General features: G+C 54.0%; 1 protein-coding gene across 1 annotated transcript; it reads right to left on the bottom strand.

Annotated features, from left to right (window-relative positions):
- Positions 1–2,453: 2,453 nt before the first annotated feature.
- Positions 2,454–10,420, bottom strand: NRN1 (neuritin 1). Its single transcript, XM_075706267.1, has 3 exons — positions 10,366–10,420; positions 6,108–6,252; positions 2,454–2,685 (listed from the first exon to the last, which is right to left on the bottom strand). The coding sequence occupies exons 1-3, from the start codon at positions 10,418–10,420 to the stop codon at positions 2,454–2,456; spliced, it is 432 nt and encodes a 143-aa protein (XP_075562382.1).
- Positions 10,421–13,386: the final 2,966 nt, after the last annotated feature.

Here is a 13,386-nt window from a genome sequence, read left to right as displayed (position 1 = left end):
TACCCCGGGGCGAAGCGGGCTGCCTGCCGCCGGCGAAATGGTCCCCGGGGCCCAGCCGGCGGAGACAGCAGGCTGCGGAGCCCCCCGCACCCCAGCAAGGGCTCTCGCTCCCCTCTCTCCTCGGCAGCTGGCATTTAGTGCTACAGAAAATCCTAACAGCAGCGCCTGACCTCATGAATATAGAGATGTGCACGGAAAAATCAATTTAGGTCTAGATCCTCTGTGGGGAGGGAAAATAACCCAAACCATTTAAACAAAGCTTTGCTCTCCAGGGTTTTCCTTTTTCTTTGGTGGTAGTGGGAATTAAATCTAGAGGGAGGGCAAAGGAAAAGGAAATGCAAGCAGACCTGTGTCTGCCGAAGAGAGACCGAGCCCTGCAAAGGCCCCCCCAACACACACATAATGTATTTTATCATTAAAAAATCAACATTGCTTCCAGTGGTAAAGGCGCCTGGCTCCAGTTCCTGAGCGCATTCGTTGCTGGGATTCAATCCGTTTGGGAAATGCAGATTGGCTTGCGACCCACTGTTTGATTTATGAACTGTTACATTTGCAATTGCTTACACATTACATTGCGGACCTTGGGAAGGAAGGGGAGCAGGGAGAGGGGGCGACGGAGAGAGGGACCCTGCCACCCTACACGTTGGCAAAGGAGAGCTATGGCACAGGCAGCGGCTCCCCACCGGAATAAATCACCTCAAACCAATATCGCGGCCCCTACCTCCCCATCACCCACCCACCCACCCACCCCCGGTCGCCAGCTGGGCTCTCGCCTTATAAGTAAAAAGGACGTGTTTACTCTCCGATGCGTATTTCTTTATAAAGGCACCGGGCGCCTATAAATAGCCGAGGTTAGAGCAGCTTCTGCTGCGAAATCAATACCCCGTCCCCCCCTTCCCCTTGCTCCTTCGGCTGAGCTGCCTTATTAATTATGAAAGGGCTCCTCTGCGCCCCGGCCCCGGCTCCGCAGCCTCCTCCTTAATGGTGGTTGCTGCCCTCCCTCCCTCCGCGGGGGCTCCGCTCCGCGCCCGCGGGCCCGCCGCGCCCCCCCCGCCCCCCGCCGCTGCGCGGGGTCCCCCTCGCCGACAGCTGGGACCGGGGGGGGGGGGGGGGGGGAGACTGCCTTTTGGGGTTTCGGGAGGAGGAGGAGGGTGGCAGGATTTATAGCATATTTTTTTTTAAGAAAGAAACGAGAGAAAAAAAAAAAAAGGAAATAAAAAAAGGGGAAGGCTGAGACTATCCAATTCAGCCGCCCTGTCCTTGTTTGAACTGAAATTGCCGTGTTCATCGAGGGACGGGTTCGGGATTTAGCCTTCCTTGCCTTAAAAGCCCTGTCCTTTTCAAGATACTCTAGGCATGTTTTATAAAAAGGACGACACCTTCATTTCAAACAATAACTTTTATTTTATACTTCTGTCTATACTTTGTAGCAAATCTTTTTTTGTTTTTTTTTTTTTTGCTGAATTGACTTTATAATAAACTTTTGTTTAAATTACATTTTTCTTCTCTTTTAAAATCAAGGCTCTTTTTTTTTTCAAAATCATTTTGCTGTTGTTATTTTTTTTTTAGGTTTACATTTAAGCCCCCTTTTTGTGATCTCTACGGTTGGATATTCAGGTATTTTACTGGTATGTGTAACATCTAAAACAAAGAGGAGGAAAAAATTAAAGGCAGTGAATTCGGAAAGATGCCTTCGAACAGCAAGTAAAGGTAAACCCTCAGAGATATATTAGCAGCATTCCTTCACTCCGCCCGGCATTTAGACACATCTCTTTCTTTCGGTCCTTCCTTCCTTAACTGTTCGTTTCCCTCTCTCTCTCTCTCTCCCCCTCAAGGAAATATGCTCTTTTAATTTTTTTCCTTTTTTTTCTTTTTTTTTTTTTTTTTTTTTTTTTGCAGTGGAATGACCAAAAAACAAGCGACTGTGGAGGAAAGATGAGAGATTGTGAATTATTCACCATATGCTTCACACGTGGACATCTACCTTGGATTCATCGCCAGTGCCTTTTTTTGCCTGCGTTTTTGTTCTCGCCTCGCACACTGCCACATTTTTAGAGGAGCCCGTGGCCCGCCGGGAGGTATCCCGGCCGATTACGACCTTAGCATTAGGTGGCCCAGAGCCGTTCCTGAGATTGCTTTTGCACAACGAGGGCTCGAGTTTGTGGTTTTATTTTTTTTCTATTTTTGATTCGAAGCGATAGTAAAGCTGAGGTCCGATTTGGGCTGCGCGCCGCTGCCGGTTTGGTAACATTTGGCAAATAAAACACAAAAAAAAAAAATAAAGGGAGAACGCTTCCACAGTCCTACATGGGTGTTTCACCATCATCAGCCACCACCACCACCATCATCATCATCAACCACAGAAAAGCACAACGTCCCCAAAGCAACGGATGGACACTTCCTCTAGAGATCCAGCACATGGAGAGGGTGTGGGTGTGGGTGTGCTCGCCCCCCTAGAAAGGCAGCCAGGTCACTAGCGCGGCCCACAGAGCCGCCAGGAGCAGGGGCAAAGCCGGCGGGAGGAGGGACGGTGCCGCGCCGCTGCCGCCTCCGCACAGTTCAAATAAGCTGCCTTGGAAATCGAGGTTTTTGGATTCCCGTCTCAATTTCTCCCAGAGGTCTGTCGCTCCTTCCTGGCAATCGGTGAGCGCTGTGAGGGTGCAGGCGTGGAAATCATCCCAGTACCTGCAGGAGGGGAGAGCAGCCGGCATCAAAACAGGCAGGCAGGCACCCACCTCCCTGGGCGGGGGGGCGAGGCCGCCCCCTCGGTCCCGCCGCCCCCGACCCCCCGACGGCGGAGCTGGGCGGGGGCAGGCCTTAAAGGGGGCTGGCGCCCGGCGGGGAGGAGCCGCCGCCCCCCCCGCCCTAAAACCCGGCCGCTGCCCCCCACCCACGCCTCCCACCCGAGACACTGGGGGGGACCCTCGGCCCCTCGCCTTCCCCGGGCTGCCCCACAGCCCGCCCCGTGGGCACGCTGTGCGCCGGGCAGCGGCTCCCCTGCCAGCTCCCGGGGGAGCTGCCGCTGCCTGTGCTTTCGGGGGGCCCCCTCCCCAAGCCTGCCTCCGGCACCAGCCCGAGCTGGGCGGGACGGGGCCAAAATGGCTTTGGTGGGTCTCTGCCGGAGGGGGGGGGTCTTTGCCTGGCGGAGGGAGAGGGCGTGCGCCCCTCGGCTGGCAAACGCTGGCCTGGGAGCCCACGGGCTCGTCCCGAGGGTTTTTCGTCAGCGGTGGGAGCGGGCAGATGGGGGTGGGAAAAGCATCCCTTTTCCCAGGGGGAGGCGGCATCCTAGAGGGTCCCGGTGCGGCGTTAAGAAACCCTCGGGAGGGATCCCCCGGGGCGGGAGCGGGCCGTGGCTGCGGGGGCAGGAAGCGGGGAGGAGGAGAACAAGGAGGAGGAAGAGCAGAAGAGAAGGAGAAGGAGGAGGAGGAGGAGGAGGAGGAGGAGGAGGAGGAAGAAGGAGCATCTTCCCCTCCTGGACCCTCCTGGGCACCCCGCACCGGCCCGCGGCGCGGGGGACGCCCCATCCATTGCCAGGGGTCTGTGTGCAGGGAAGGGTTTCTCCTTCCCCAGGGTAATTTCCAGCTGTTTCCACGCGTTTTTCCGTTTTCTTTTAATTCCCTTCTTCACGAGGGCTGGACCGGGGTTTGCTACCGGGGTAGGATCCGTCCCACTGCCCCACCTCGGGGGGACGGGAGGACCTTTCTTCTCCGCGTCTGGGTTATCGAAAATCACCCCCAATCTGCCTTTCTCGCTCCTATTTTCCCCTTTCCTCAAGGCAGGCGCCTGCAAATTTGGATCTTGATTTTTTTTTAAAGTAGTCCTACAGGCTCTAATTTATGAGCACTCTAAGCTGGTTGTAGACTCCCAATGTTTGCTACATTTGTAATAAATAATGAGATACTGAGAAGCCAGAGTCTGAGAGTGTGCCTCTCCTGCAGTATTTCTGCTGTAATTGCATCTCCCAAAGGAAAATTAAATCTCTCCCCATCTTCTTTCAATACACATCCCGGCACAGGGTGAAGGCAATCGGGTGGTGGGAGGGGGTCGGGGAAAGGGTCTTGCTTGGAAAAGAGGTACTTTGTACAGGTCGGGACCATCTCTGGTCCGGCACGCCAGGGCCAAAGGACATCATATTAGGACGCTGCTACCCCTGGGTATTTATTTCTCATGCAGGACACAAGCTAAACCGCGACCCAGCATTTACAGCGAGGTGCCAGCCTTAGTAGGTGCTTGGCTCAGAAATCTCTAGGTAGAAAAAGAAGAGAGGAGGACTATGGAGTCTTTTCTTTTCTTCTTTTCTTTTCTTTTCTTTCCTTTTCTTTTCTTTCCTTTTCTTTCCTTTTCTTTTCTTTTCTTTTCTTTTCTTTTCTTTTCTTTTCTTTTCTTTTCTTTTCTTTTCTTTTCTTTTCTTTTCTTTTCTTTTCTTTTCTTTTCTTTTCTTTTCTTTTCTTTTCTTTTCTTTTCTTTTCTTTTCCTTTCTGTTTTTTTCCTTTCTTTTTTTCCTTTCTTTTCCTTTCTGTTTTTTTCCTTTCTTTTCCTTTCTTTTCCTGTCTTTTCCTTTCTTTTCTTTTCTGTTTTTTCCTTTCTTTTCCTTTTTTCATTTCTTTTCTTTTCTTTATTGTTTTCCCTTTCCTTTCCTTTCCTTTCCTTTCCTTTCCTTTCCTTTCCTTTCCTTTCCTTTCCTTTCCTTTCCTTTCCTTTCCTTTCCTTTCCTTTCCTTTCCTTTCCTTTCCTTTCCTTTCCTTTCCCTTCTTTTCCCTTCTTTTCCTTTCCTCACCTTCCCATTTCATGTCCTTCATTTCCTGATTTGCACGGAGCAAAATCAGAAAAAAACCCTATTCCAAACATATTTATGTCTAAGGACCTTAACTCATTTCTAAATATGATTTTCTCTTTTTTTTTTTTTTTGTTTTGTTTTGGTTTGGTTTGGTTTTGTCTTTTTGGCGGGGAGAGTTTGTGCCGGAAAACAGCAATAGAGAGACAAGAGAATACCCTGTGCAGCCGGATATTTTTTTTTTAATTTTTTTTTTCCCCCTAGACGTATCGAAAATGCTCATTTCTGCCTCTCTGCCTGGGACGCGAGGCCCCGATGCAGGGCGGGCGAGGCCGGAGCTGGCAGCTCCCCGGCCCCCGGCAGCCGCCCCAGGTTTCCCTCCCCCTGGTAAGACCCGCTGCGCTGAGCTCTGGGGAAAACTACCCCAAATTTAGGGCTCCTCCAGCTGTCCCAGTTCCTCCAGCTTTGGAGAGGAATTGGGAAGGAGGGGAGCGGGAGCCGATCTTGCAAGGCGAGCTCTTTTTCTCCTTTCATTATTTTTTGTTGTGGTTGTTTTCCTTTTTATTATTATTATGTTTTTTTCCCCTTTATCGTTGTCCCTTCCTCCTCCTCCCCTCTGTGCCAGGAGTGGGGTTAAACTGGGGGCGAAATGGGCTTTCCCCGTGGGCCAGGGGGGGGCCGGGCGGCGCAGGGAGGGGAGGCGAGATGCCTCTGGGCCAGCGGTCCCTGCCACTGGGCAACTAATGTTGCGGCTGGGGCTCTTTTCTTTTTGATTACATTTTGTTTTCCGAGGAATCGCCTCCCCAGCCCCGGCTGTCCCCGGCCGGCCTCTGCCTTCAGCGCCGGGGGGAGACCCCGGAGCCTGCCAGTGAGCGGGGGTCCCGAAGGCAGCAGTAAGGGAAGGGATAACAACCCCCGTGCAGCTAATGTCAACACCCCGGTGCAAAGCAGGAGAAGGGAAAGAATACAAGCGAGAGGCTAAGGAGGGGAGGGGAAAAAAAAAAAAAAAAAAAAAAAAAAAAGGGGGCAAAAAAAACCCCACACGGATTCACGGAGGAAAAAACTAAAAAAGACATTGCAAAAACTCCCTCCAGACTTCACTGTTCCCCCAAGCCCGGGCTGTCCCCATGGCAGTGCGCTCGGAGGGACACTGGAGCAGAGAATCCAACCCCAAAGCACCAAACCCCGCATTACTTCCGTGCCTTCCCTTCCCACCGCCACCATCCAACCTCGCCCCCCTTGCCCAGCCCCGGGTGACACCCCCCCTCGTCCCGTCCGTCCGTCCGTCCATCCCCCCCACCCCGCGGCCCCGAAGGAGAGAGGAAAGACCTACGCGCAGATCGTTTGGAGATTTCTCTTGTCGTCCAGGTCCTGCGGGTAGTTGGCCATGTTATCGCCCAGCCGCAGCAAACAGTCCGAGAAGCCCCTAAAGACCGCATCGCACCGCCCCGCCGCTCTCACCGCCTGCACCAGGTGCGCTGGGGGGGGCAGGGGCACAGGTCAGCTCCGCCGGCTCCCCCCCGGCCCCAGCAACCCCCCCACTCACCCCACCCCACCCCCCATTGCTAAAGGAGGTGATCTGGGGGCAGGAGGAGGGCGGTGGGACCGAGCCAGGGTCGCCATCGGGCGCTAGGGGACATGAGTCAGGGGCTTGTCGCCCTTTGCTTTTTGAGCACCGGGGTTTTTAGTGCCCGTGGATTAACGGCGTTGATTTCAGTCTATTTTTTTTCTTTTTTTTTTTTTTTTTTTTTTTGAGGGGCGAGGAGGAGGGCAGGTTGGGTGAAGATGCGCTGCCTGCTTCTCCCCGGACTTGCTCCTTTGTTAGAAAATTCCTCCTCGAAGCAGCAAGGCGCGTTTCTCCGTACCAACCCTGGCGCACACACACGCACACACACGTCTCCTTACTGCCCAGGTCGCTTGGCAAATATCGTGCAAGACTCAGCGGGGAAAAAAAAAATATATAGTAATAATAATAATAAAAAAAAAATCACTAGAAAGAGCTGAGATAAAGACAGGAAAAGAAGCGTCCCCCAAAGCCAGGCAGGCAGCGGCGGAGGCGCCGGCCCCGCGGCTGCCGGGGCTCGGGGCAGCGGGGCGGGAAGGGGCGGGGATGAACCCCTCTCCCCCAAACCTGCCGCCTCGGGCACCCTTCGGGATTGCGCTAGGAAAGGGCGCTCGGTTAAGTACAGTAGTAACAAACCCAACAGCAACCGCCTGCAAAGGGGGAAAGAAAATGCATATTACGGCGTGCGTGAGATGGCTCCTCCCGGGTGTCCGCGGCTGCCGGGCCAGGCCCCGCGGGGGGACGGGAGGGGGCGGGAGGGGCCCGGGGGGCTGGGGCAGGGCCGGCGGGCTGGGGTAGCCGGGCACGGCGGGGGGTGCTGAGCCCTAACCCCGCGGCGGGGCCTGGGGACACCGCGGTGCCCCTGCGCCCGGGCTCGGCCCCGGGCAGCGCAGCTGGGGGGGGTCGCTGCGGACAGCGGGGGCGGGAGGGGTTCCCCCCCCCCCCCCCGCCTCCCTTTCGGAGGAGCCCCCGTCCGCCCACACCGCCGGGGGCGGGAAGGGGGGGGGGGGTGTTTGGGTGCGGGGTCCCCTCCCGATCCGTCTCCCCAGGACGTGGCTGAGGCGGGGGGGGGTGGGGGGGGGTGCGTGTGTGTTTCCTTGCCGGGCAGCGGTTACAAGCTAAATGGCTGACTCCAAAAGAGACTGTTTCAACCCAGATCCCCCTCTCGCCGTTTGATTCATCGCTAAGACGACTTGATGGCCACTCCCCTCTACACACACACACACACACACCCCAGCACCAGCCGTCACATCAAAACCCCAGCAGGCTACAGACATTGGCTACGGTAGGCAAAAAAAAGCCAGGCAAACAAGCAGAGAACTGAGGACCATCCCGGGGGTAAAACCATGTCCTAGAAAACCCGCGCCATCCCGCTCCGGCAGCCACAGGGGGAGACGGGAGGGGAAGTTGCCACGAATTTCTCCAAAAATGTGAAGGGCTGCACTGAAAATATGGGGTCCGAAGCAGAGCCCTGCCCCGGGCCCGGGGAGGGAGGGTGGTTAGAGGGTCAGGTTTGGGACCAGCGGGGCTCAGAGCATCCCTCTCCTCCGAGGGGCGGCCTGGCCCTGTGGGCTCCCTCCGCACCCCCGGTCCAAAGCCTCCCTAAGGCCCACCAATTAAAAAAAAAAAAAAAAGCAAAAGCGGAGAGACGAGGGTCCTGCCCGGTTAAATGACAGCGGGATTTCTCTTGAATTAGGTCGCTTTGTGCTTTGCCGTGGCCCCGACCTTCCCCCCCCCTCCGCGTCCTTCAAAGCCGAGAGCGTGCAGCAATTTGCGGTGCAGCAGGACTGCAGGAGCCATCCGTAACGGATCGTGCCCCCTCCCAAAACCCGCTCCCCGTCCTCCCAGACCGCCTGCCCTTTAGCTGCGCCTGGTCCCCCTCTCCTGTCCCTGGGCGCCGTCCGCGGGGACTCAGTCCCTGTGCATCCCCCCCCCCACCCCACCCCAATCACCTCCCAAAGTGCCAGGGATTTCGGAGAGCTCCCAATCCCCGCTGCCCAGATAAATAAATAAACAGGTAAACAATTTTAGGGTCTTTTTAAGCCCTGGTGCTGCTGCGGGAAGCATAGACATTTTGGGAACGAGCCGCGAACATCCATTTCATACGCGCTGCTACCGGGGACGGGGCAAAGGCAAACGGCCCTTTGCAAGCCCCACACCGACAACCAGAAGCTGATTTCGGGGGGGGGGGGGGGAAGAAGGGTGGGTGGGAGAAGGGTGGGTGGGTGGGTAAGGTTACCCGAAATACCGAAGGAGGAGCAGAGAGGAGCTTCAAAGCCGTCCTCTCCCAGGGCACCGCAAAGCGACCGCACCGCCACCGTCTCCGCGGTGTGCAGCAATATTTGGGGGTAACTTTCCAAATGACTGCTCATGCCCACGCCAGCCCGGGGACGGCGATTCCCAGCGACTCTAACTACCTTTTGAAATTGCACCGTGAATAAAATCGTCCCTCGGTTGAATCAAATAGACACAAAAGGAGAGAAAATCGTCCTCCTCCAAACGAACGAACAAACAAAAAATGCAAGGACTGAAATTAAGGATAAGGTCCAAATAACGCCTTCCCCCTTCTTTCTCTGACAGTACAGAAAATGGCCTTCTGAAGAGTTCAGCCTCATTTCAAATGCAATGGTAATACGGATGGAGGGGTTTGCATCGTATATCCACATTTTCCAGAGGTCAACACTTCACCGCAGTATTTCTTATTTTTTTTCTTTACTCGATGAGGAAATGTTCAAGGCATTTTGCCTCCTTCTTTCCTCCCTTTCTTGTTTTTTTTCCTTACCCCCCCCCCCCCCGCCTTCTTCTTTCTTTTGGTACCCACAAAATGCTGCAGAGATTGTCTGGAGAGTGACCGAGCAAAAGGATCTCTAAATAGCAATGCCGAGCATTTTTTCCTATTGCAGCAGAATTCCTTTGCAGGCAAATATTTTCAAAAGTCTCTTCACACCTGACAATCTGGATAATAAAAGACGCGCTTTAATCGCCCTTTCCTTGAAGCCCAGTTTTGGATCATGCTCGGGAATATACATATTCAATATATAATCTTTAAAATTTGCCTGCACAGGACCAAAGTGGTCATTAACTTGGAGATTGTTTAATGTCCGTAACTAAAAAAAAAAAATCAGCAAATAAATGTTGAATAAAATGAACCTGAGAACAAACCAGCAAAAAGAACCAGCGAAAGCCCCAAGATATTAAACAAAACCAGCAACGAACACACAAAAACACATACCGGCGTGGAGGGAAACCTGTTCTATTTTAAGTAACTTAACATATATAGAAATTTTTTGGACCCGCTCGTTTTTTGACAGTCGTTCTCCGAGCACAAAATTAACGATCGGGCGGTGGGACTTCGTGATTTCTTAATAATTTTTATTTGTTTAATCCCCGCATTCGGGTGGATTTTTTTTTAAGCTAGCGTTGGGTTTTGTTTGTTTTTAGGCTGCTCTGCAAATGGGAAAGCCTCCAAGTTCCCAAAGGGAGCCCTTCGCTTGTCCCCCTGATTTTCTGCAAAAAAACTTTCCAGCTAGATCTCTCGCAAGCCATTTTGTGCCGGTTCTCATTTCTCTGTCCCTCGGGGAGGGGGGGGATTTCTCAGCACTGGAGTTCCCAAATTGTCGGTGATGAGGAATGCAGGGGATTTCCGAAAAGCAAATACGAATGCAGTCGTTCGTGGAGACGGCGAGAACGAGGGGGGAAAAAGGAGGAAGAATAAGAGGGAGGAAAGGAAAAAAAAAAAAAAAAGCAGAGTATGAATGAGCATGCACTGATTTAGGAAAACGAACAACAAAAGTGATTTAAGAGGAGTAAGAAATCGGCTCCCTTTCCTGCGGACTCCCCCTGCCTTGGCAGCGTGAAGAACCGCGAAGACGCCGCCGGGAAGGAGGCAGAGGGAGCGGGGAGCGGGGGTCCCTCCACCGCCCCAAACCGCGGCCGTCAGCGCAGGGTATTCCGACATTCCGCTTCTGCATGCATCAGCCGGGCTTTGGTGCGCACAACTTGATACCGAATTTGGCAGTCCACTTACCTATCTGTACAGCAAGGATCAGAGAAATATATCTGCCGTTCAACTTAAGTCCCATCCTACATTTAGTAAAACCATTTGCGGCTGCAGATCTTTAAATAGTTACTTTGGAGAACGTGGGGGAAAGCTGAAAAATAGGCATTGCCAACAAGTTCCGAGCAGCGGAGGACTTTGCAGACAAGGGGGGGAGACAAGAGGAGAAGGAGAGAAAGAGGGAGGCAGAGGGAGAGGGCGAGGAGGACTAGCTGGGAATGGTTCGCTCCATTAGGAGGGGGCGGAGGAAGTACAGCCTCACGCCCACCACCGGCCCTGACGCGGGGGGTTGACACGGACCGGGGTTTTTTTCCCCCCCTTCTTCTTCTTCTTCTTCTTCTTTTGAAAAAAAAAAATGTGCACCTTGGAAGAGAAACGCCATTTATAGGCATCACAGGCTGGATTTATCCACTCTCCCCGTGTCCCCCCGCCCCATTAATTGCCGAGAAACTCCCCCCCCGCCACCCCCGCGCTCCTCCTGCCCGTGTGTGGCGGCGGGGGGGGGGGCGGCAGTCGGGACCGTCCCCCCGGGGCGGGAGGGATGCGGGGGCGTGGGGGGGGGACTCACACACAGACACACACGCGCGCACACGCACACACAGACACGCAGACGGAGGAGCCGCCCCCCCGGGGGTGGGGATAGCACGGCAGAACACCCCCCCCCCCCCCGCCCCCGGGCCGCCCCGTCGGGGCTGGCCGGCCCGGCCCCCGCGCTGCGGAGCGGGGAGGAGGAAAGGGAGGTGCGGGGGTCCCCTCCCCCTGCCCGCCCCTCCCCCACCATGACGTCACCCCCAGGCTGAGGTGGGGGGGAGCGGGGTAGGGGGGGGAGCTGGTCTCTCCCGGCCCTGCTGCCTGTGCTCAATCCCGGTGGCAGCAGTCCCGCTGTGGGAGTGCAGAAGGTGGCGTGGGGAAAGGGGTCAGGCGTGGGGTAGCCCTGGGGAGCTGCAGTGGGGCCGGCCTGAGGCTGCGGGCCACCGCACCCCATCCTCTGGGGACAGGCTACAGGTGTGGCAGGGCTGGGTGGAGGGGATGGTGTCGGCCGAGGCTACATGGAGCACTGCCCGCCACAGGGCTTGGCCTGGGGTGCTCCTGCAGCCTGGTGCCCTCCTGGGACCCTCCTCAAGGCCATCCCTGCCTGGAGAGCAGCGTGGAAGGAACCTGAAGATGCCGGCATGGGCTTCTCCCAGTGCAAAGGAACCAGCCAAAACCCCATCCTACAGCCTTCCCCCGGGCTCTTCCACTGCAAAGTTATTCCCCCCAGCTCAGCCCTGACCTTCACCACCTGTCTGTATAGCGTCTCCAGGAGCCAAAGGGGGACTGGTCAGAGGGAGAACTACTGTTGACCTCCGCTCCTCCTGGTCCCAGGTCCCCCACTCTTTGCAGTCCTGCTGTGCTGGCAGTGCTGTGGTGGTCTGGACCAGCTGGGCTCCTGGTTGGTCCCTCTCTTTTAAAAACCACCCGTGACAATCCTCAGACCTCAATGCCAGAGGAACAGCAGTTGCCAGGCTGGGTCTCCATGATCCCTGTGGGCTGCAAATGCCTGAAGCCCACCAGGCAAGGACAGGGATTGCATGGGGTTAAATGAATCAATGCAACTGGAAGTAAGGAAACTGGAGGGCAAGATGAAAACCTTCCTTGAGGAGAGCTCCATTCACAAAATAGTGCTGGTGAATGCCGTTGCCTCTTTAGCTCTACCTAATGTGTGCAGAGGCAGCCTGTACGTGCATCCTCCTAAAGCCATCCTAAACCCAGACGTCTGTTTCTTCAACTGGAAAGAAGGTATAATGTTGGGTAACTATGCTAGCAGTCAGCTGGGGCCTGCAGATGAAAAACTCTGGCTTGTCTCCTCTGCATCTTCCCACTATTCCTTTTTGTTCCACCTTTTCTTCCTATTCATAGATCTCCACTATGGCTGGTGAGCTGGATTAGAGGACAGAGCTGGCTGAAAACTAACCTGAAGAATTAAAAAAAAAAAAAAGATTAATTTTCAGTCAGGTCCCAGACCCAGCTCAGTATGTGGACACATGGTAGTGAACGCGGCGCAGGCAGTGGGTGCCACGTATCCTGGCAGCTTGCCCTTCCATTCACTCATCCATGAAGCTGCAGCCCAGAGTAGAGTTGTCTTTTACACACTCCTGAAGACATTGGTGGCAGCAAGGAGGCTAAGGCTAAGCTTTGGACTGTGCACCATGCTCTCTTTCAAAGGAATTAAAGGTTTGATTTTAAGCTGGAGCTAAGGCAAACCACTTTCACCCAGCTCTTTGCTGCTGTGGTAATGGGTGTTTTTGTAATGCAACAGAGAGACTGAAGTGGATTATCAAAATGTGGAGCCCTGTCCTTTCCCCGGGAGGGATAGGTTAGATAGCCCAAAAGATCTTTTATGTCTCACAGTCAGTGCATTATCAGCATAGAAAAGGCAGAGGATGAAAGGAGTGTGGGTTGAGATACATGGATATAAACATTGAACCTACCAGCTCTTGGCAGCTTGGCCACTTGTGGCTGTGTTTGCTGTTAAGAAGGACAAGGCACTCTTGCAGGAGCACCAGGTTGTGGAGGCTGCAGCAAGAGGAATTTCTCATTTCACTCCTCTACCCTATTGATAACTGTATTAGTTTACTTATACATTCATATTTGCTATGGTTTTGTCTGCTCTTTTTTTTTTTCTGAGGGCAGACAAGCTGTAGCTTCAGGTTAAAGGCTGGGCTTGCTCCAAGAAGTTTCCATTGAACATGATTTTGACATTACCCTATGTAAATCTGCTTTGGAATGAACTTTGGGTCAGTTTCCAATGCACAGTCAGGAAGAGTTTAATATCTGGCTTTTGGTATGTCCATCACTGCCGAAACGACTGCAGCTTCTGGCAATCTGGCCACAAATCTCATAAGAACAGGCATTTCTGGGGGATTTCTGGCCAAACAACAACAACAAATCTAACAGCTAGAGGCATCAATTACAGAAGCAAAAAGGGCCTGGCCAAATTCCTCTAAATGT

The sequence above is a fragment of the Pelecanus crispus genome, chromosome 2 (assembly GCF_030463565.1).
Source record: "Pelecanus crispus isolate bPelCri1 chromosome 2, bPelCri1.pri, whole genome shotgun sequence".
NCBI classification, from domain to species: domain Eukaryota; kingdom Metazoa; phylum Chordata; class Aves; order Pelecaniformes; family Pelecanidae; genus Pelecanus; species Pelecanus crispus.
The sequence above is the reverse complement of the archived record's forward strand: the minus strand, read 5'-3'. Positions and strand labels throughout refer to the sequence as shown.